The 21,280-nt window shown below is 47.0% G+C and overlaps 1 protein-coding gene across 1 annotated transcript in view; it reads left to right on the top strand.

Moving 5' to 3' along the window:
- Positions 1 to 16,671, top strand: part of TG (thyroglobulin) — a 167,260-nt gene extending 150,589 nt beyond the window's left edge. The window contains exons 46-49 of the mRNA XM_056854657.1: positions 424 to 531; positions 12,043 to 12,183; positions 14,815 to 15,008; positions 16,559 to 16,671. Coding sequence (XP_056710635.1) covers positions 424 to 531; positions 12,043 to 12,183; positions 14,815 to 15,008; positions 16,559 to 16,671 — 556 coding nt within the window. The remainder of the gene's footprint in view (positions 1 to 423; positions 532 to 12,042; positions 12,184 to 14,814; positions 15,009 to 16,558) is intronic.
- The last annotated feature ends 4,609 nt before the right edge of the window (positions 16,672 to 21,280 follow it).

Below are 21,280 nucleotides of genomic sequence, written 5' to 3'. Positions count from 1 at the left end.
ACACAACACGTAGTTAAATTGTGGAACCCCCTGCTCCAGCATGTGGTAATGGCTACCAACTTGGAAGGCTTTAAGAGAGGAGTGGACATGTTCATGGAGGAGAGGGCTATTCATGGCTACTAGTTAAAATGGCTACTAGTCATGATGCATGCCTATTCTCTCCAGTGTCAGAAGAGCATGCCTGTTATATGAGGTGCTGTGGAACACAGGCAGGATGGTGCTGCTGCAGTCGTCTTGTTTGTGGGCTTCCTAGAGGCACCTGGTTGGCCACTGTGTGAACAGACTGCTGGACTTGGTGGACTTTGGTCTGATCTAGCATGGCCTTATGTTCTTATGGCTCAGAAATAAAGATACGTAACACCATTCCTGGTCACAAGCAAATATTTTGTAGGTCATACATTTGTTTTCTTTGGTGCTTTTCAGGGACTACTTCATCATTTGCCCCACCGTAGAGATGGCCAGGCACTGGGCAGGTAGCAGCAAAGGAAACGTCTTCATGTACCACGTCCCAGAGAGTTCTTCCTTGAGCAGGTAAGAGGATGGATGGAATTCTGCTTGACGGTGGATCTCAAAATACAGATCAGTATCAATTAATACATGAACTCCTTTGTGTTGTGGGCTGGAACCCTGAGGTTATCAGTCACAAAATCTTGCATTGGCTTGTGTGAGGTATCGGGTCCAGTTTTCTTGTTTTTGTTTTTCTTCTTCTTCGCCATTTCAGTAGCTGGCAATGCTACCTACCAGTGGTTAAGAGCAGGCGAACTCTAATCTGGAGAACCAGGTTCGATTCCCCACTCCTCCACATGAGTGGTGGACTCTAATCTGGTGAACCAGGTTGCTTTCCCCACTCTTACATATGACATATGCTGGGTGACCTTGGGCTAGTCACAGTTCTCTCTGAACTCTCTCAGCCTCACCTACCTCACAAGGTGTCTGTTGTGGGGAGAGGAAGGGAAGGAGATTGTAAATCGGTTGGGATATAAAAACCAACTTCTTCCTCTTCCTCTTCCTCTCCTCCTCCTCCTTCTTCTTCAACTAGCAATATCCAGATGCTTATGTGCTTCAAACAGAGGGCTCAGGAAGGAACAAGGTGTGTTGCAGCTTCCGGTTTCAGTATTGTGGTTTTAATCAAACGAAGACCGGAGTAACCAATGGCAGCTTTAGCTAAAACAACGAAGCTCAAAAGGAAACTTTCTGAGTTTCCCTTTCTATGACTTTCAGTGTGCAAAACAGTTAAATGCTCCATCCATTTCCCTTCTGCTGCTTAAATATGAAGCTGTCCTTATAGTCCCTCTGATTGGTTCATTGGTTCATTGGTTCTTTGAAGCCAGCATGGCATAGTGGTTAAGAGCGGCGGACTCTAATATGGAGAACCGGGTGTGATTCTCCACTCCTTCACATGAGTGGTGGACTCTTATCTGGAGAACCAGGTTCGATTGCCCACTTCTCCACATGCAGCCTGCTGGGTGACCTTGGGCCAGTCACAGTTCTCTCCGAACTCTCTCAGCTTCACCTACCTCACAAAGGTGCCTGTTGTGGGGAGGGGAAGGGAAGGCGATTGTAAGCTGCTTTGAGACTCCTTAAAGGTAGAGAAAAGCAGGGTAGAAAAACCAACTCTTCCATTCCTCTTCTTAGGCTGAACGAGGCCTTTCCCAGTGATACTATCGAAGGGCTCAGACATGGTGATTACATGTCTTTTTCTGTCTGTAAAATGCAAATGGCAGCCTCAGTTTGCCCCGGTACCATGCAGGAAAGGAAGAGGGGGTTTAACTCTTCAACCTCCACTCAGTATTATGATTCGAAACTGGGCTTCCTGCATTGTTATCAGCATTTGAAAGGGATTCTTTAAGGGACACATGTTTTGTTTTTCCTTTTAAAATGGCAGTAGCTGATCTGGGGAGCCAGTTTCAAATAGCAACAGTGAGTTAAACCCACTCTCCCTTCCCTGCACAGCCCCAAGACAAATTGAGGCTGCACAAGCTTGCGACTTGCATGTAATTTACAGGACAAAATGTCTCATCTCTTTGAGCTCTGAGGTGTCACAGATTGAACTGGGGGTCTTTGTGCATGCAAAACGTGTGCTCTGCCACTCGACTGCATACCCTTATTGCAAATGCAAACTCATTCTCATGGTTAAGTTTTTGAAGCCCCAGAAAAAGCATCCGCTGATCAAGCTGTCCCCAGAAACTTGCCACGAGATGTGTTTATCACAGTGCTGTGAGTTTCAATTCTGCCACATCACGTCACTGGCTGCTTTTCTCGGGAGTGAGGAGAAGGTCACTGAAAAATCGCGTCATGTTGCACGTTTCACTGTAGGCGGTGCTTCCAATGGTTCCAAGAGACATCCCCCCTTTGTTTGCTTCCATCGTGAAACTTTGCAGTGTAGCTCATGTTTAGGGTTGCCAACCTCTAGGTAAAAGCTGGAGATCTGCTGTTACAACTGATCTCTGGCCAATAGAGATCAGTTCCCCTGGAGAAAATGGCCGCATTGGCCATTGGGCTCTATGGGGTTGAAGTCTTTCCCCTCCCCAAGCCCCGCCATCCTCAGGCTCTGCCCCAAAAACCTCCCGGCGGTGGCGAAGAGGGACCTGGCAACCCTACTCATGTTTTTAACCTTTTCTGCTCTCTGACTTAAGAAAGGGGCGCCTTATCAATTCAGGTCTCATGTACTTTATTTTGTGTCATTATTCAAACACCTCTCAGAGTTCCCCCGAAAATCACATTGCCGTAGCAGCGAGTTGCTGAGGATGGAAATTCTGGCAGTTTCTTTTCGCCTGGTGCTCCATAAAGAATTTGTTGTCTGAACCGTTCCGAATGGTGTGGAAATGAACCTTGTCAAATAAACGATAACTCAGTTTCCACATCGCTGACAAGGTCACCAACAGGCTGGAGGTTTTAATAGCGCTGCCCCCAAATATTTACTACTTTTTCTGCTTGCTTTGAACTGAGCAAATTTGATGCAGCCAAACAAATGAGCTACCCATCTCAAAAAACGTACCCTGTGGAACCACTTTGTTAGTTCTGTCCCATGCACAAACTCAGTTATAACCCAAATTGGGTTGTGATAAACATAATAACACAGCGAGACATACCTATGTATGTAAAATTGCAGGTGGACATTTACAATGTGATTTAAGACTGTAAGTGCTAATATCATTTTAAGATAAACATAATGAAATCAATAATATTGACAGAACAGCTTCCATCTCTCTTGGAATAAATCAGAAGGTTTCCTGTTAACTCGATTTGTAAGCTTGGCCATTAAAGCGAATTCATCAAGTTTGTCCTTCCACTCCAAACCTTGTCGGTTGTTTTTCTGCTGGCAGACGGTTATTTCCACCAGTGCAACAGGGCAGGGGATTTATTCAGATGCCCCCCTCCCACTGCAGACCCCCACATTGCTCTCTGCATTGTTCCTTGTGGGGGGGGCAGCATTTTAGACAGGGAGAGCAGAGGCTGCAGCGAGAAAGTTCTATTGGTTCGCCTGAGTTCTGTTCAGATCACTTTGGATCCAAGCCCAGGTAAGTTGTTTCAGCATCCTGCCAAACTGCAGGAGCATCTGAGGAAAATATGCACAAGTACTACTGGGATAGTAGTGAAAATATAGTACTAGGCTCAGGAGCAGCCAAGATAATCCCTCCTGTCCTCCTTTCCGTCTCTTCCCTTGCTCCTTCCTGAGTCCTCTAACCAGAAACACTTCCTCTAACCCCTCTGGGACTGACTCCGCATTCTCAGCATACTTGTAGATTAGCCAACTGTCTCCCCAGCCGGTGCGGCTGTTCCCGTTTTCCTGCTTCGCAGCCAAGTGTGTCAATGCATTCCTAGTCAGGCTGCCAGCCTCCAGGTGGGACCTGGGGATCCCCTGGGAATACAGCTCATCTCCAGACTACAGAGATCAGTTCACCCCCTGGGCAAAATGGATGCTTTGGAGGGTGGACTGTATGGCACTGTACCCCACTGTCCTCCCCAGGCTCCACCCCCAAATCTCTAAGAGTTTCCTGACCTAGATCTGGCAACCCTATACCCATCCCCCACTGATGACGGGGGTGGGGTGGGGGCTGGCAATGGTTTGGGTAGCATTACAAAAGGGAATCACCTGGAGGGATAAAGACTGTGTAGTTGCATGGCAAAAGGAGCATTCATAGAGAAATGCCCTTTCCCCATGTACAGTTTTGCAGGAGGAAGGGGGAGGTGGAAACTCCCCCCCCCATCATCTCCTTCCTCGAGAACAGAGGCATGTTCATACATTGAAAGCTGAGCCCAAGTGAGCTGCCCCCTGCCAAGATGATGTGGATTGATTCATAGAATCATAGAGTTGGAAGGGGCCATTCAGGCCATCTAGTCCAACCCCCTTCTCAGTGCAGGATCAGCCTAGAGCATCCCTGACAAGTATTTGTCCAGCCTTTGATTGCAGACTGCCAGCGAGGGGGGGGGGCTCACCACCTCCTTAGGGGGCTGATTCCACTGCTGAACTACTCTTAGGCCATTTATGCATGGCTGTTTCCTCACGGTCACCCCACCGTCGACTTCGAGGCTTTCCTTTGATTATTCTTGCATTGCATTTTCTGACCCTCAGAGGTCGCCTCGCTCTCTCCGTGTATTTTGGCACGTTTTGCCCACGTTTTCTGGATTTGTGTTTAGCCAGCATCCAGAAGACGCGGGGAAAATGTGCAGAAACATGCAGGGAGACTGAGGCAACCTCTGACGGTTGGAAAATTCTGTAAAACCATTTTCCCTAATATCGAGCTTGTACCTTTCTGCCTGTAATTTAAACCCATTATTGTGAGTCCTGTCTTCTTCCGCCAACATGAACAGCTCCCTGCCCTCCTGTAACTGACAGCCTTTCAAATACTTAAAGAAAGCACGTCGGTATAACTCACATTTTTTCCAGTCCTACTTGACTGGCTCCAAGCAATGATGCCACATTATTCACTAGTTGGAGGGATTATTCAATGGGATTCCAGTGAGCCCATGAATCCGCATATGCTTTGCGTGCGTAAAATCCCCCAAGTTTCACCCCCTGCATCTCGGTTTAAAAGGTTATGCATTCCAGGGCTGGGAAATCCCCTCTGTCTACTGTGCGACCTTGGAGAACCACAGCCAATGGTCTATTTGAATATAGGTAACATTGGGCTGACATTCAAAAGTTCTTTCACAAATTGCCACTTCCTTTTTGGCACAGATAGCATTTTTGGCTCTGAGTCTGGGCTTTTCCATTTCTTCCTTCACCTGTTTCAAGCGGCTTCTTTTGCATGTTAACCCTCTCATCACCTGATCTGCACGATGAATCTCAGCTAGTCACCAGGGTCCTGGGATAATTTCATTTAGAGCATTGTCCAGGGGGTTGGATTGATGACCCTGGTGGTCCCTTCCAATTCTATGATTCTATGGTTCTGTGAGGTCTCAGGGATCAGGGATAGAATCATAGAGTTGGAAGGGACCACCAGGGTCATCTAGTCCAACCCCCTGCACAATGCAGGAAATTCACAACTACCTCCCCCACACACCCCTGGTGACCCCTACTCCATGCCCAGAAGATGGCCAAGATGCCCTCCCTCTCATCATCTGCCTAAGGTCATAGAATCAGCTTTGCTGACAGATGGCCATCTAGCCTCTGCTTCATAAACCTCCAGGGAAGGAGAACCCACCACCTCCCGAGGAACCCTGTTCCACTGAGGAACCGCTCTAACTGTTGGAAAGTTCTTCCTAATGTCTAGACGGAAACTCTTTTGATTTAATTTCAACCCGTTGGTTCTGGTCCAACCTTCTGGGGCAACAGAAAACAACTCGGCACCATCCGAATCTGAGAGTCTCATAGTGGGCACTCACTATGCCATTAAGGCAGCTTGCCTGAAGGGGGCGCTTCTGTACTGCAGGGACACCACAACAGATGGCCAGAAGGTAGCATTGCAGTTACCTGCTTGGACGAGTTACCTGCAGGTGACACAAGAGGCCAATAGAATTCCAGGTGCTTCTATAAATGCCCAGCTTCTCTGTCTTCTCCGAGCAGCTCCTGCTCTTGAAACGGCCAGCACTGAAGCCACGTCGTGTGTTGGCAAAATGATGAATCCTCCCCCACATTTCCCCCATTTTCCCTGTTGAGCGGCATCACGGAACGGGGGTCGAGGCCAGGAGGTCTCCCTAATCTTAGCTGTTCAAGTTTGTCATACTCTGTTTTTCACCATTTGCCTTGCCTTACAAAGCAGGGTAATTTATTTATTTAAAACATGTATTAGCTGCCTTTCTCCTTTGGAGAACTCGAAGTTGCTTAAAGGTAAAGGTCGTCCCCTATGCAAGTGCCGGGTCATTCTTGACCCATGGGGTGACGTCTAGGGTTGCCAGGTCCCTCTTCGCCACTGGCGGGAGGTTTTTTGGGAGGAGCCTGAGGAGGGCAGGGTTTGGAGAGGGGAGGGACTTCAGTGCCATAGGGTCCAATTGCCAAAGCGGCCATTTTTCTCCAGGTGAACTGATCTCTATTGGCTGGAGATCAGTTGTAATAGCAGGAGATCTTCAGCTATTACCTGGAGGTTGGCAACCCTGGTGACATCACATCCAGACGTTTACTAGGCAAACTTTGTTAATGGGGTGGTTTGCCATTGCCTTCCTTCCCCAGTTGTCTACGCTTTAGCCGGGTACTCATTTCACCGACCTCGGAAGGATGGAAGGCGGAGTCCACCTTGAGCCGGCTACCTGAAACTGACTTCCATCGGGATCGAACTCAGGTTGTGAGCAGAGCTTGGACTGCAGTACTGGCAGTTTACCACTCTGCATCACTGGGCTCCTTGACAGTGGCTTACAATATCAGTAATGATTTCTAAAGTAATTTAGCTCTGCATGTGCGCAGGTACGAGAGCCTCCCGTAGCTGAGACCAAGCTGTGAATCTGGTAGTACCCAGTTCTTGAAATCTCACTTTCGGCCACAAATTTCGCAAGGCAGCTTTAGGCGAGCTTTTCTCTGCCCCTGTTCAGCAATGGGGAGATAAACACAAACCTAACCTGTAGGGGCAGGGTTGCCAGCTTCAGGTTGGGAAATACCTGGAGATTTTGGAGGTGGAGCCTGAGGAGGGTGGGGTTTGGGGAGGGGAGGGACTTCAATGCCATAGAGTCCAATTGCCAAAGCGGCCATTTTCTACAGGGAAACTGATCTCTGTTGCCTGGAGATCAGTTGTAATAGCAGGAGATCTCCAGCCACCAACAGGGTCGTTGTAAGAGTTAGTGGAGACTGCAAAGAAGTTTTTTTTTTTTTTACAAATACTGAATATTAAGAGCTAAGTTTATTATTATACACCTGGGGATCAAAAAGGCCTTGACATCCAAACCAAATCCAGCTGAGTGGCTGATTCAACACTTGTCTTGCAACATCTCCTTAGTGTAGGCTGTCCTACACCAGTGTGGTGTAGTGGTTAAGAGCAGTGGTTTGGAGCGATGGACTCTGATCTGGTGAACCGGGTTTGAATTCCCCACTCCTCCACATGAGCGGCGGACGTTAATCTGGTGAACTGGGTTTGATTCCCCACTCCTCCACATGAAGCCAGCTGGGTGACCTTGGGCTAGTCACAGCTCTCTTAGAGCTCTCTCAGCCGCACCTACCTCACAGGGTGTCTGTTCTGGAGAAGGAAAGGTGATTGTAAGCCGGTTTGATTCTACTTTAAGTGGTAGAGAAAGTCGGCATATAAAAACCAACTCTTCTTCTTCCTCTTCTTCTTCTTCCTCCTCCTCCTCCTCCTCCTCCTCCTCCTCCTCCTCTGCTGCCTCCCGGCTATGAAACCAATTCAGCTCAGGGGATTGCTTGCCTTCTCCATACAATTTGTTTGATCTGTTACCAGGAAACTTGGCCAAAACTGCAAATAGCTGCAAGAAGGGAAAGAGCTTTCCCCAGAGGATATCAGTGGATCAGCTCTGAGCCTGGCCTTGGCCAGGGAGAGTGAGATAGGAAGTCGAAATAATAATAAATAAATCCCATCCACACCCTAAAAGGGCCCCATCGCCTCCTTCGCGGGCCTCTCTGTTCTGGGTATCGACAGTAATGCAATTGGCTAGACGTTGTAATCCTCCTTGCTAAATAGTTTTGTCGCTGAGCACAAAGACGCCCCTATTTCTGTCCTAGGAGCCCCTTTTTAGATAACAAGGTCTGTTTTGAACAATTCCTTCTTCTTGGACATTTATGAATCTCGGGGGGCTGGGGGGAGGGGGATATGTGGTCTCTTGTCCCCTTTGTGTGCTCCAGGTTTTTAAAGGACAAAAATCACCCTCTCATCAAGCTTTCATGTGCATGCCATCCATTCCCTTCTGCTGTGCCTGAGGGGCTGTGGCTCAGTGGTAGAGCATCTGCTTGGCATGCAGAAGGTCCCAAGTTCAATCCCCGTCATCTCCAGTTAATAGATTCAGTAGGGTTGCCAGGTCCCTCTTTGCTACCAGTGTAAGGTTTTTGGGGCAGAGCCTGAGGAGGGCGGGGTTTGGGGAGGGAAGGGACTTCAATGCCATAGAGTCCTATTGCCAAAGAGGCCATTTTTTTCAGGGGAACTGATCTCTGTCGGCTGGAGATCAGTTGTAATAGCAGGAGATATCCAGCCACTACCTGGTGGTTTTCCTTCAACTACCTGGTGGTTGGCAACCCTAAGATTCAGGGAGGGAGTGATGTGAAAGACCGCTACCTGAGACCCTGGAGAGCTGCTGCCAGGCTGAGTAGACAATACTTACCTTGATGGACCTAGCGTCTGGTTCACTATAAGGCAGCTTCATGTGTTCATGTGTGATTCCCTACTGCACAAAACTTGTATCCATAAGAGAGGAAGTCACATACTGGGCACTGGGACACACTGTTGTGCCGCAAGATTGGAGCCTGAGAAATGAATTTATTAAAAGTGTCCTCCGAGCCCACTACTAGTCACCATCAAGCGGTGCCCACCGCATCTCTGCATTATTTATTGTGCTGGGTGTTGCCCCTTTCTGTTATCTATGGAAGAAAATTAAGAAGAGACATGGGATGTATGTAGGGTTGCCAGGTCTCCACTTGCTACCAGCAGGAGCTTCCTTCTGGTGGTGGTGGGAGCGATTCACGCACAATAACGCCCGTTCCAGGTTTACCCCAGAAACAACGGGGACGGCTGTTTTATTTTAGAACACAGCCTTTTTTTTTTTAAAGGAAAGGCAGCAGCAATCAGGCATCTGTTTCAGACATCTTTCCATTCTGTCTCAGCTATGTTACCAAACATCCCAAAAAATGATGATCGCTTTCTGGTATCTGGGCCGTCTTTAAATAATGGCATCAGCTTTTATCAGACTTTAGCATTCCCTGCATGGGTTTGATTTGTTAGCAAATAATAATTCAAACCAAAAGTATGCACAAGGCCAAATTCAGAAGAGGAATGCCTTAAAATGAGATCATGCAATGCTAAACAATGAGGTTTGGAAACGTTTTATGGAGGAAAGAACTTGGGTTGGGAGGTCTCTCTCATGCGTTGAAAATGCTGACGTTTGATAACCAGAGAATAACCCCTGGGGTGAAGTAATGTTAAGAGTCATGTCTGCAGGCTGTTGGGTGGTAGGGAGAAGAATAGTGCTTGTTTAGTGTTCTTCTGGTCATTTTCCTAAGTGTGCAAAAATGTTCACACGCAGAACTGTTGTAAATCTCCTGCTTTGCCTAGAAGATGTCATTACCCACATATTCTCCATGGGGTGCTAAGAGAGAGCAACTAAGGTTGTTTATGCATGGGAACTTTCACTCACGTTCACACACACACACCCCGGTCTGTCTCGATTGTTCCTTGGAGTTATGCATAGGTTTCCCCTTCATTAGCGATGACCTCACTGCCAGCCCTCGCAAATCCCGGGACTTCCCATTCCTCGGTTAACCCGATTCTTCCCTCTCCCCTGAGCTCAGCCCGGGTTAAATCCTGTGCATAAGGCAAAGCACAGGGTACACAAGGTTGGTTTCTCTCACAGCCAAATACAAAGAAGCTTGTAAAGAGGCAGGGATTCAAATGCTTCCTACTTCCTTGGAGCTCTTTCCGAGCAGAAGAAAGTCTTTATAAAACCAAGGCTTGGATTTCTCTCCCAGCTTTCGGATTGCTCCATTTTTTTGGTTTTTTGTTCTTAAAATGCTTTGCTTCTGGAGTGGTAGGTCATGGGTGGGATCCATGCCGGGAAGTGATATGGAAGACTTCTGGCTGAGACCCCGGAGAGCCTCTGCCCGTCAGAATAGGCAACACTGCTCTTGATAGACTAGCACAGGGCTGTCAAACATAAGGCCTTCGGGCTGGATCCGGCCCCTTAGGGGCTGTTATCTGGCCCACGAGCCAGCCGAGGCAGACACACACACCCCCACTCTCGATCTGGGGTGGTGAGTTATGGCCCGGCCTGACCAAGTGACATTTATGTCATATTTGGCCCTCATAACAATTGAGTTCGACACCCCTGGACTAGCGGTTTGACACAGTATAAGGCAGGGTCATCTGTATGGGCTTCCTGGTTCCATCAGGCTAGCCACTGATGGAAACAGGAGGGACTTTGGTCTGATCCTGCAAGTCATTTCTCCTGATATCACTGTTGCTGCCGTGGTTTTGCTGCAGTGTTATATTGGTAGCGGTTCCTCAGTGGAACTTGCTTCCTCGGGAGGTGGTGAGCTGTCCTTCCCGGGAGGTTTTCAAGAAGAGACTAGATGGCCATCTGTCAGCAATGCTGATTCTATGACCTTAGGCAGATGATGAGAGGGAGTAGTTGTGAATTTCCTGCCTTGTGCCTGGTGGTCCCTTCCAACACTATGATTCTATGGTTGCCAGGTCTGGGTTGGGAAATACGAGGACATTTTGGGGGTATAGCCTGGGGAGGTGGAGTTTGGGGAGGGGAGGGACCTCAGCTGGGTATAATGCCATAGAGTCCACCTTCCAAAGCAGCCATTTTCTCCAGGGGAATGGCTCTCTGTAGTCTGGAGATCAATTGCAATAGCGGGAGATTTGCCGCCAGGAGGCTGGCAACCCTGTATATTGAAATCTTAATGGTATGGCAGACAGGAGCCTCCTCCTCTGCACCCAGTGTCTCCTTTAAGCCCTCTGTTTATGACAAACCTTGCTGTAATGTAGGGAAAAAAAACCTAACCACATTATTGTTAAGGCTGAATGACTGAGCGCTGATCCAGCTTAATCTTTATGCAAACATTCAGAGATTTAAAAAATATGCTTTAAAGTTTTCCCCCCTCCCAGGTCTCTTTGGTGAATTGCTGGAAAATAATTCACTCTAGATGCCAAGTGTTATCGAGGTTTTAGGATGGGACCACGCACAGGAAGACCAAAGTTGTCTTGCATTTTATGGGAAAATATGCATGTGAAAGTATATTTTTATTCTTTAGGGGATATAGGGTTGTGAAACTGTTTTTTTTTTCTTCTTCTTCTTGACTGGGAGAAGCCATTGCAGAGCACATAGCATGCAAAGGATTCCAGGTTCTACCCCTGCCATCTCCAGTTGGGACTGGCCTTCCTCTGCCTGAGATCATAAGCTCCCTCAAGGCTATTCTGTCATGGTTTCTTGCCCGTAAGGTGGAAAGTTTCTTCAACTACCTTCCCCCCAGTTAAAGCTGTTGACATCTCCATACATCTAGTCTGGGAGGAATTGATTAAACTTTTGGAGGAAACAAATCTTTGGGAAAAGGGAGGGGAAATGCCAATGGCCGTTAAATGGGAAGTGAATCATTAAGATGGGGTGTCAGAATGTAGGTCTGGCTGACAGATTATCTGGGGAATGGATTAACCATTACCCTGCCCTGGAATTAACTACGGTGGATTTTATCGTAGATCAATGCCGACCAAACATTTTGCAAAATATTTCCATGCGCACATTCTCATATGTGGCCACACCTGTAGCATTTATTTCACCCTTTTCTTTTATGAACTTCCTGAAGACTTCTGATAAAATCTGTTCCCCATAATTATATGGCTACAGTTCTAAGCAACCAATTTTCTTTCCCCTGCCCGAATAAGCACCCCAATAAAGCCATTAAATAGCTTCTTTCTCAATTTTTTGTTGTTTTGTTTGTTTTGTTTTTAGTTCAAGTCAGGAGCTCTTGCCAGACATTCAGTACTTCTTTGGGCTGCCCTTCCATCCCCAATATGAAAACCGATACACTCTGGAAGAAAAGACACTTTCGTTGTCCATAATGCAGTACCTGGCCAACTTTATAAGATCTGGGTGAGTATTAACTGGTTGTTGGTGTGTTGTAATCCTAAAGTAAGGTTTGCGTGCCTGAGAGAACTTCTCATGGACCGTGCGTTTTCGCCCCTTCTTGCTGGAGGGCGAGCACGGTTAAGAGCGACGGACTGAAATCTGGAGAACCGGGCTTGACTCCCTTCTCCTCCACATGAAGCCTGCTGGGTAACCTTGGGCCAGGTACAGTTCTCTCTGAACTCTCTTAGCCCCACCTACCTCACAAGGTGTCTGTTGTGGGGAGGGAAGGGGAAGGTGATGGTAAGCCAATTTGAGTCTCCTTAAAGGTAGAGAACATCGGGGTAAAAAAACTAACTCTTCTTCTTCTTGGTTCAAAATCTGTTCCACATAGCTTTTGTTTTGATCCAGCAATTGTCCCATCTTGGCCCTTCTTTCTCTGTCCATTGCCCATGCCTGGGGTGATTAACACTATTCCCTTCTTCAGCCTCCCGGGACATCTTTGTACACAGCATAGCAAGCCATACATGGTTTGCAGGGTTTCACAAACTTGCCATCTTGCGAGAGTTTGGAAAATCCAAATTTCCCGAATTCTCACCATCATGCAAATTTCAGGTTCGGGTTTATTGGGCCCTGAATTTTTTCAGGAAACTCAAAATAATCCGAATTTCCCTACCGGTAAATATGAGAATTCGGCTGATTTTCGGGTTTCCTGAAAAGAATTGGGCATTTGAACCTATGGGGATTTTTTCAAAGCTCCTGGGGGGCATTTTTTGAGGTAGAGCTCCCAAACTTGCAGTATGGCTGCAAGGGACTCTCTTTGCATGAACCCCCAAGTTTGGTGAAGTTTGGGTCTGGGGGTCCGGTTTTATAGGGTCTGGAAGGGGTCGCCCCGTCCTCCTCCACAGAGAAAAATAGGGAAGTGGCCATGGTCAGATTCTCTATTGTGAACTTCGCTATGCTTCTCTATGGAGGAGCCCAGCCAACCTTCCTACCATTGAAAGCATTGCTTTCCCCACTCCTACACATGAAGCCATCTGGGTGACTTTGGGCTAGTCACAGTTCTCTCCTAACTCAGTCCCACCTACCTCACAGGATGTCTGTTGTGGGGAGGGTAAGGGAAGGTGATTGTAAACCAGTTTGATTCTTCCTTAAGTGGTAGAGGAAGTCGGCACATAAAAACCAACTCTTCTTCTTTTCGGGGCGCCAGTTTGGCTTGGTTTTTTATTGCAGCCTAGGCTAAGAATGAGACCCTGCCTTTTATTCTTTGCCACTGATTTGCCTAATTTGGACACCACTTTTCATAAAAATGTCAAGAGAGATGTTAATAGGGCCTTTCAGCTTACTTTACAGCCTGATTCAGCATGACCCAGGTCATGCTGGCCCAGCCTGACGTCTCCTGGAGGGCAGCATGATCTGGTGGCTGATCATGCTGGAGTTTGAACCGGTGCAGACTTGCAAGTCACCCTTGGGGCAAACTCTGTCAACCTCTGCTCCCCATCTGGGAAACTCCTGAAGGCCTTGGTAAAAAGGTGGGGAAACTGATTATAAAGCAGTGAGTACTGTGCAGAGCTGGATGGCACAGGATAGCCCAGTCTCCCCAGAATGTTTAAGCTAAGTAGGTTCAGCCTTGGTTAGTACTTGGATGGGAGACCACCAAGAAAGTCCATGGTTGCTAGGCAGAGGCAGGCAAAGGCAGCCACCTCTGAATATCTTGTGCCTTGAAAACCCCATGAGGGGTAGCCGTAAGCTTGTTGCAACTTGACAGCACTTTCTACCTCTCAATGATCATGTCCATGGCCATTTATGCTTGGTAATTAGCAGCATGTTCCAGGCTGAAATGCCCCGCATATTTTTTTTGAGTTCCTCATGCTGAACCGTTATTCTAGAAGTCACTGCGAAGCCGGCACGTACCTGCTTCACATTTCCTAAGAGCCCCTTTAATGCAACCTTTTTTATTTGCTCCATCCCCGCCTCGAAGCATCCACTCAAGGAAGCATGAACAATCACATACGAGGGTTAACTATGCAAATGATGATTGCTAATGGCTAGGCAAACTAAGGAGCAGGTGAATGTGTGTGTGGGGGAGTGGAATTTGTTTGACTTTCTCCTCTTGCATTGGGACCGTGAACAGGCATTTAAAAGGCTGGATGTAAAAAAGGAGCTTTGAGCAAGCATTAAAATCGACCCTGCATAAATGGCCCATGTTTAACAGAAGATCAGAGTCTTAGCTGGAACAGACCAGAAATTGATCTAAAGCACCATACTCTTTCAAAACAAAACAGAACAGCTCACTGGATCTGTCTGGAAGGTCACAAATAGGTCCCAGCAGTTGGTATTTTACAGTATTCTGTCACTGTACTTGGAAGTGCCAGTTAGCTGTCACAGCTCATAACTATTCATAGGTCTGTCCTCCAAGTCTAATCCTGTTTTAAAGCAAAACAAAAAGTTTTATGGTGCAAACCACTGCCTTTCAATTGCATGGGCTTTGAAACCAAGCCTCACAAACTCAAATTGGGAATCCCTCTCCTTGCCCAGTCCAGTCAATGGCAATATTGCAATGAAGGATGTTTGTGGCTCCCGATGTCTGGGTCCCGATGTCTGGGTCATGTTTGCAATAGCTGTTGATGCTACAGGTCTTCCTGTTCCTTTCTGCAGAAACCCAAACAACCCTTATAAATTCTCAAGAAAAACGACTGGTCTTGCATCACCTTGGCCTATATTCCAAGCAGACGCCGGTGGAGAGAATTATAAGGAATTCACTGCTTCTCTAAAGAACCGTAAAGGGCTGAAAAAAGCCGAATGTTCGTTCTGGTCTGATTATGTCAAGACACTCAAGACTTCTACTGGCTGTAAGTATGATCACTATGCCCAATCCTTGCCATGTGACAATGTGGACAAAGAATGTGTCATTTCTCGTTTTAAGACATGAAGTTATATGACACAGTCCATCTCTTGATGGGTGGGAGGGAATTCACAGGGCATAGAATCATAGAGATGGGACTTCCAGGGTCATCTAGTCCAACCTCCTGCACAATGCATAAATTTCACAATTACCTCCCCCCCACACCCCCAGTGACCCCTGCTCCATGCCTAGATGGCAAAAAAAACCCCACACCAAACAGGCTGTCTAGACAGAAACTCTTTTGACTTAATTTCAACCCGTTGGTTCTGGTCCAACCTTCTGGGGCAACAGAAAACAACTCCACACCATCCTCTCTGTGACAGCCCTTCCAGTACTTGAAGATGAACATTTTAGTGTGCCCTTTCTCTCCCCCACCCCCACTGTGGGAAGCTCCGGGGTTGTTTCATCCTTTTGTGGCAGCCACACATGGGGACCTCTGGTTGTGGGGCCTCTGGTTTCCAGATGCCTGGCAGCATATCTAGCACATTCCCCTTCTGATTGACTGCCGCCAGGTATGGTTACCAGCTCCAGGTTGGCAAATACCTGGAGATTTTGGGGGTGGAGCCTGAGGAGGGCAGGTTTGGAGAGGGGAGGGACTTAAATGCCATAGAGTCCAATTGCCAATGCAGCCATTTTCTCCAGGGGAACTGGTTTCTATTACCTGGAGATCAGTTGTAATAGCAGGAGATCTCCAGCCACCTCCTGGATGTTACCAAAGTAGTTTATTGTTATATACAATATAATATATTGTCAACATAATATGCAACAAACAATAGAATAGAGGAATATCCACAGCACAAGATGCTAGGCTTATGTCCAGACAATGTTCTGTAGTACTCCTTGAGATCTCAAAAATACCATATATTATGATCTCCCCAGAGTGAAATGTGTAGATGCTGGACTTTGATTCACGGTACAAAGATCCATCAATGGACTTTCCTCAATAAGCAACGTGGTTCCAGTGAGCCCCTCACATCACAACAGAGATCCAGTAATCCCCCTGTTTCGATGGATATCTTCATCAGTATTCAACATGGACTACACCTTAGTTAGTTCTCATGTTGAAAGGAATGCGTCAGCTTGCGTCCCTAAAAGCCAGCAACTGTTTTTAAAAAGTCTCGAAAGCTTTCGAACCAAGAGAGTTCTTCTAGGCAGTATGTTCTCGATGAGGCAAACTTGGATGTAGGTATTCTGAAACCGTGCTTTACCCAATGACTGCAGCCACGTTTTGCTTGGCATCTATAGTGAGCCCATGCACAGACAATGGAACCGGCATCCAGTGATGTATCCCTTCTGCGATGCCGTCTGTGGGCAGGCGATTAAACGACAACAAACCAGCCACAGAGCGTTCTCAGACAGCTGCCTAAGAGATTAACTTGAAGGGATAATTCGCGGAGCATATTGGAGAGGAGTTTATTACCTCAGCAAGGAATTATTGCGGTCTGTGCTTCTTGTTAACCGATGTGGTGGTGGTGTTTTTTTGCATTGTGATTTCAGGCGGAAGAGATCGGCCAATCTCCAGGGAAGCGAGCGACCAGTTGGCTGCGGAACCTGTTCTTAACACCGCTCAGACAAAGCCAGCGGAAGAAAAGGCAGCCTACAGCAAATAAAACATTTCACTTAAGTCTCTTTTGGACTGCTTGGCCATTCCACAACAGAGCGACCAACACCCCCTTGCTAGCTGCATCATATCTCCGCTCCCTATCTTTGCAGATTACTGTAATTTCAAGTTTTGCCTTCATGCAAAAACAGGCACAGTTTTTTTAAAAAGTGCAACGTGTCAGGAGACGGCTCCTTCCACGGAGGGTAATCACCTCTGGTAGCAGAACAGATCTGTGGGAATCCAGCACAGGGGATCTTGCACTTTGAACCGAAAATCCTCAAAATGCACAACATTATTTCTCAGAAAGCTACGTGATAATAGTCGAGCCCTCCTTGCCAGCACAATTGCAGGCCTTTCGAAATCTGACAGAAGGGAAAGCTTGTTTTATTCAACAGAGTTTGGAGAAGGGTCATGAGTAAGCAAACCCACGACCGCTTTCCACTGGGCTTGGAGGCACAAGCTTCTGAAACCTTTTGGAAACGCGAACTTCAAAAGATGTAATTCCTCATGACTTCATAATTCACATTTTCTCATTTATAGCTGAACTGAGTTTAGTGGGAGTTACTTCCTTGAAAGTGTGATTGGGATTACAGCCCATTGTATAATTTAGTCCTTTTTTTTTTTAACAAATTGCTCTTATAGCATCAAAACGATAAAAATTCAGGTTGTGCCAGAAAATTCAGATCTAGTTTCTGACTATGTTGTGCCTTCAAAAATAGGACTATTTGGCAGGGGGCCACCAGTAATAGTGGCAGGTTTGGTAGATATTAGTGACCTGTACACATGATAGAAAACATAGATTCAGCAACTGTTAAATTGGTACAGTGGAAGGAAGTACAGTTGAGCGAAAACATTTTTTGAATCTTGCCTGTTGTTGAAATGGCCTTTGTGACGACAAAAACTCAAAGTAACAATACTACAGTAACACAGCGATCTATCTGACAACTGTTTTTGCTTCTTTGTCCATATTCTGCTCTGTTTAGTTGTATGAAAACAGCATTCAATAAAGCTGCAAAAACTGTTCGGGGGAGATTTGTTTCTTACACCCCCTCACATTGGCAGGCCTATAAACCAAATGTTGTTTTTCCCGTCTTCAGCCCCCCTGTCTTCTTCTCTGCCAGTGAAATAGGCTGTAAGGTCAGCATACCAAATGGCTCCAGCATTACAGTCTCATCCAGAAACCAGCGTAACAGTTGCACACACTCTCAGTAGGGTTGCCAGCCTCTCCTCCTATTTCAGCTGATCTCCAGACAATAGAGATCAGTTCTTCTGGAGAAGATGGCTGCCTTAGAGTTGAGAGAAGAGAGAAGAAGAGTTGGTTTTTTATATGCTGACTATCTCTACCACTTAAGGAAGAATCAAACCGGCTTACAATCACCTTCCCTTCCCCTCCCCACAACAGACACCCTGGGAGGTAGGTGGGGCTGAGAGAGCTCTAAGAGAACCGTGACTGGCCCAAGGTCACCCGGCTGGCTTCATGTGGAGGTGCGAGGAAACCAATCCGGTTCACCAGATTAGAGTCTGTGGAGGAGTGGGGAATCAAACCCGGTTCTCCAGATCTTAGTCTACCCCTCTTAACCACTACACCATGCTGGCTCACCCTCCTTTAGAGGGTGGACTCTATGGCATTGTACCCTGCTGAAGTCCCTCCCCTCCCCAAGCCCCACTCTCCCCAGACTCCACCCCCAAAATCTTATTTAGCTGCTACTAGCCAGATGTGGCCTAACTTCCTGCTAGAAATACCTCTGCTAGAGGCATTACCATTTGCCATTCACATTGTAAAGAGGAAAAAAGACATAAATGGCACGTTTTCTCCCTCTTTAAAATGGCAGTAGCAAAGTGTGGAGCCAGTTTTGAATAACAAATCCACTTGAAGAAGAATTGATTTTTATATGCTGATTTTCTCTACCTTTAGGGAGTCCCAAACCGGCTTACAGTCGCCTTCCCTTCCCCTCCCCACAACAGACACCTTGTGAGATAGATGGGGCTGAGAGAGTTCTGAGGGAACTGTGACTAGCCCAAGGTCATCCAACAGGCTTCACGTGGAGGAGCAGGGAATCAAACCCAGTTCTCCAGATTAGAGTCCATCGCTCTTAACCACTATATCATGCTGGCTTGGGGATTAAAAGGTTAAATCCTTTCTCATTCCCCTGCACAGCCCCGAGGCAAATGAAGCAGCAAGGGCCTGCAGTGTGCACTTCCTAGGATTCCTAGGTACCTGATCTTTGTCACATCTATGACATCCCGGCATCTCACCTGATGCAGGCAAGCCGACCGTTCTCCTTTCTAAAATAATAACCGAGGTAGCATCTTTTTTTTGGAAAAAGGCTTCAAAGAAAGCAAGACAGCTGAATGGTGCGACTTTCTCCCCTGTGCACAACAGCCTCAGTAAATCTGTTTGTGGAAGCGAAAAGTCTGCGAGGATCAAAAGGCCGGCATTGTGAGTGGTACAAAGAGAAACAGCCGGTTTGTTTCCTTTTGAGTACATTGGAGACATTCTTCAATCTATGGTTCATCTGAGTGGAATTATGACCACCAACAGCACTGGGGGGAAAAGAGGACGCATTTTTGTTGTTGTTGTTCTTGCTATTTTGTGAGAGAGTCAGCCTGTTTCTTCATACATCAAACACTGCACATTCTAGAAAAGAATCCCCTGCGTTTCGGCACTGACCCAAACCTTTGCTTTGGAAGAAGACTCATGAACACATGAAGTTGCCTTATACTGAATCAGACCCTGGGCCCATCAAAGTCAGTATTATCTACTCAGACCGGCAGCGGCTCTCCAGGGTCTCAGGCAGAGAGAGGACTTTCACATCACCTACTTGCCTAGTCCCTTTAACTGGAGATGCCGGAGATTGAACCTGGGACCTTCTGCATGCCAAGCAGAGGCTCTACCACTGAGCCACAGCCTCTCCCTGACAGCACATGACTTTGTTACATCAACTGAATGCTGAGGATACAGTGGTGGTAGAAAGTGTCGTCGCATCACAGCTGACCCTGAAGGGTTTTCAAGGCAAGAGATGAATGGAGGTGGTTTGCCATTGCCTGCTTCTGCATAGCAACCCTGGACTTCCTTGGAGGTCTCCATCCAAGTACTAACCAGGACCTGAGCTGGATAGCCCAGGCTAGCCTGATCTCACAAGATCTCTAAAGGCAACCAGGGTCGGCCTTGATTAGGAATTAGATGAGAGACCTCAGACCACCAAGGAAGTCTAGGGTTGCTATGCAGAGGCAGGCACCTCTGAATGTATCTTGCCTTGAAAACCCTCTGGGGTCACCATAAGCGGAATGCCATATTCTCAGTGAAAATTATCCTTCCCCCCTAAATCTGCCATTTGCCTCCACAGGCAAAATTAGGGTTAAGCCTTTCTCATTGCTTTCCAGTTCATTCCTTGAGCTAGCAAGGGGCCCAAGAATCATTCACAAAATCCCGGCCAGAGCCAACGCTAACCAACGCAGCTGCCTCTCAATGAACAATCCGCCCCCTCCATTCTGAGCGTCTGAAACTGCCAGGAGAGCTTAAAACTTTCCAGCGGCCTGTCCAGCAACTGGTGAGTCAGAACCTTTAAACGAGGACCTGGTCAGAGTTTTCTTTCATTTATTTCCCCCCTTTCTCCGTTGCATAAGAAATCCAGACTTCCAAGTGTCTGAAAAGCATGGAGCTCTTTCGTTCCATCCACTCCACAGTGATGCCTTGTCCTTCAAGGAGCAGAGCAGGAAAGTAAGAGAGAAAGAAGAAATGAGAAATGAAAACACAATCGACAGGTACGATTCATAGGGATGCCAGCCTCCAGGTGGGACCTGGAGATCCCTGGAGTTACAGCTCATCTAAAGACTACAGATGTCACTTCCACTGGAGAAAATGGATGCTTTGGAGGGTAGACTCTGTGGCATTGTACCCCACTGAGGTCCTTGTCCCCCCCAGGCTCCATCCCCAAATCTCTAGGAGTTTCCCAACCTGGATCTGGCAACCCTACCCCCGCATCCCCCACCGGTGGCCAGAGGGGACCGGACAACCCTAACGATTTAGCCAAAGTCATGTGCTTTGAAGTCCAATTCACTACAAGCACCTAAGCACCTCTTCCAAACAAATGAAGCTGGAAAAACTATGTATGGCTGTGGCTCAGTGGTAGAGCATCTGCTTGGCATGCAGAAGGTCCCAGGTTCAATCCCCGGCATCTCCAGTTAAAGGGACTAGGTAAGCAGGTGATGTGAAAGACCTCAGCCAGAGACCCTGGAGAGCCGCTGCCAGTCTGAGTAGGCAATAATGACTTTGATGGACCAAGGGTCTGGTTCAGTAGAAGGCAGCTTCATATGTTCATGTGAACTGCTGGAAAGGGATGGTGGGTTAAAAATGTACTTGATACAGAGATAGGTGTGGCTAAAGTAACTTAAACTTTATTATTTAGAAGATAAATGCTCTGAGAATTAATGTGATAGACAATTATGAATGGGAGAGAGAGAAAGGAAATGAGAGTGATAATTTCTTCTCCCATATAACTAGAAGTGAGTCAATTATATATATGTGGTGGGGAAAATTGTGACCAGTTGCATCTGGCTTATGGTGACCTCGCAGGGTTTTCAAGGCAAGAGATGAACAGAGGTGGTTTGCTATT

Source organism: Euleptes europaea, chromosome 8, assembly GCF_029931775.1.
Source record: "Euleptes europaea isolate rEulEur1 chromosome 8, rEulEur1.hap1, whole genome shotgun sequence".
Taxonomy (NCBI): domain Eukaryota; kingdom Metazoa; phylum Chordata; class Lepidosauria; order Squamata; family Sphaerodactylidae; genus Euleptes; species Euleptes europaea.
This window is presented reverse-complemented; position numbering and strand designations above follow the sequence as displayed.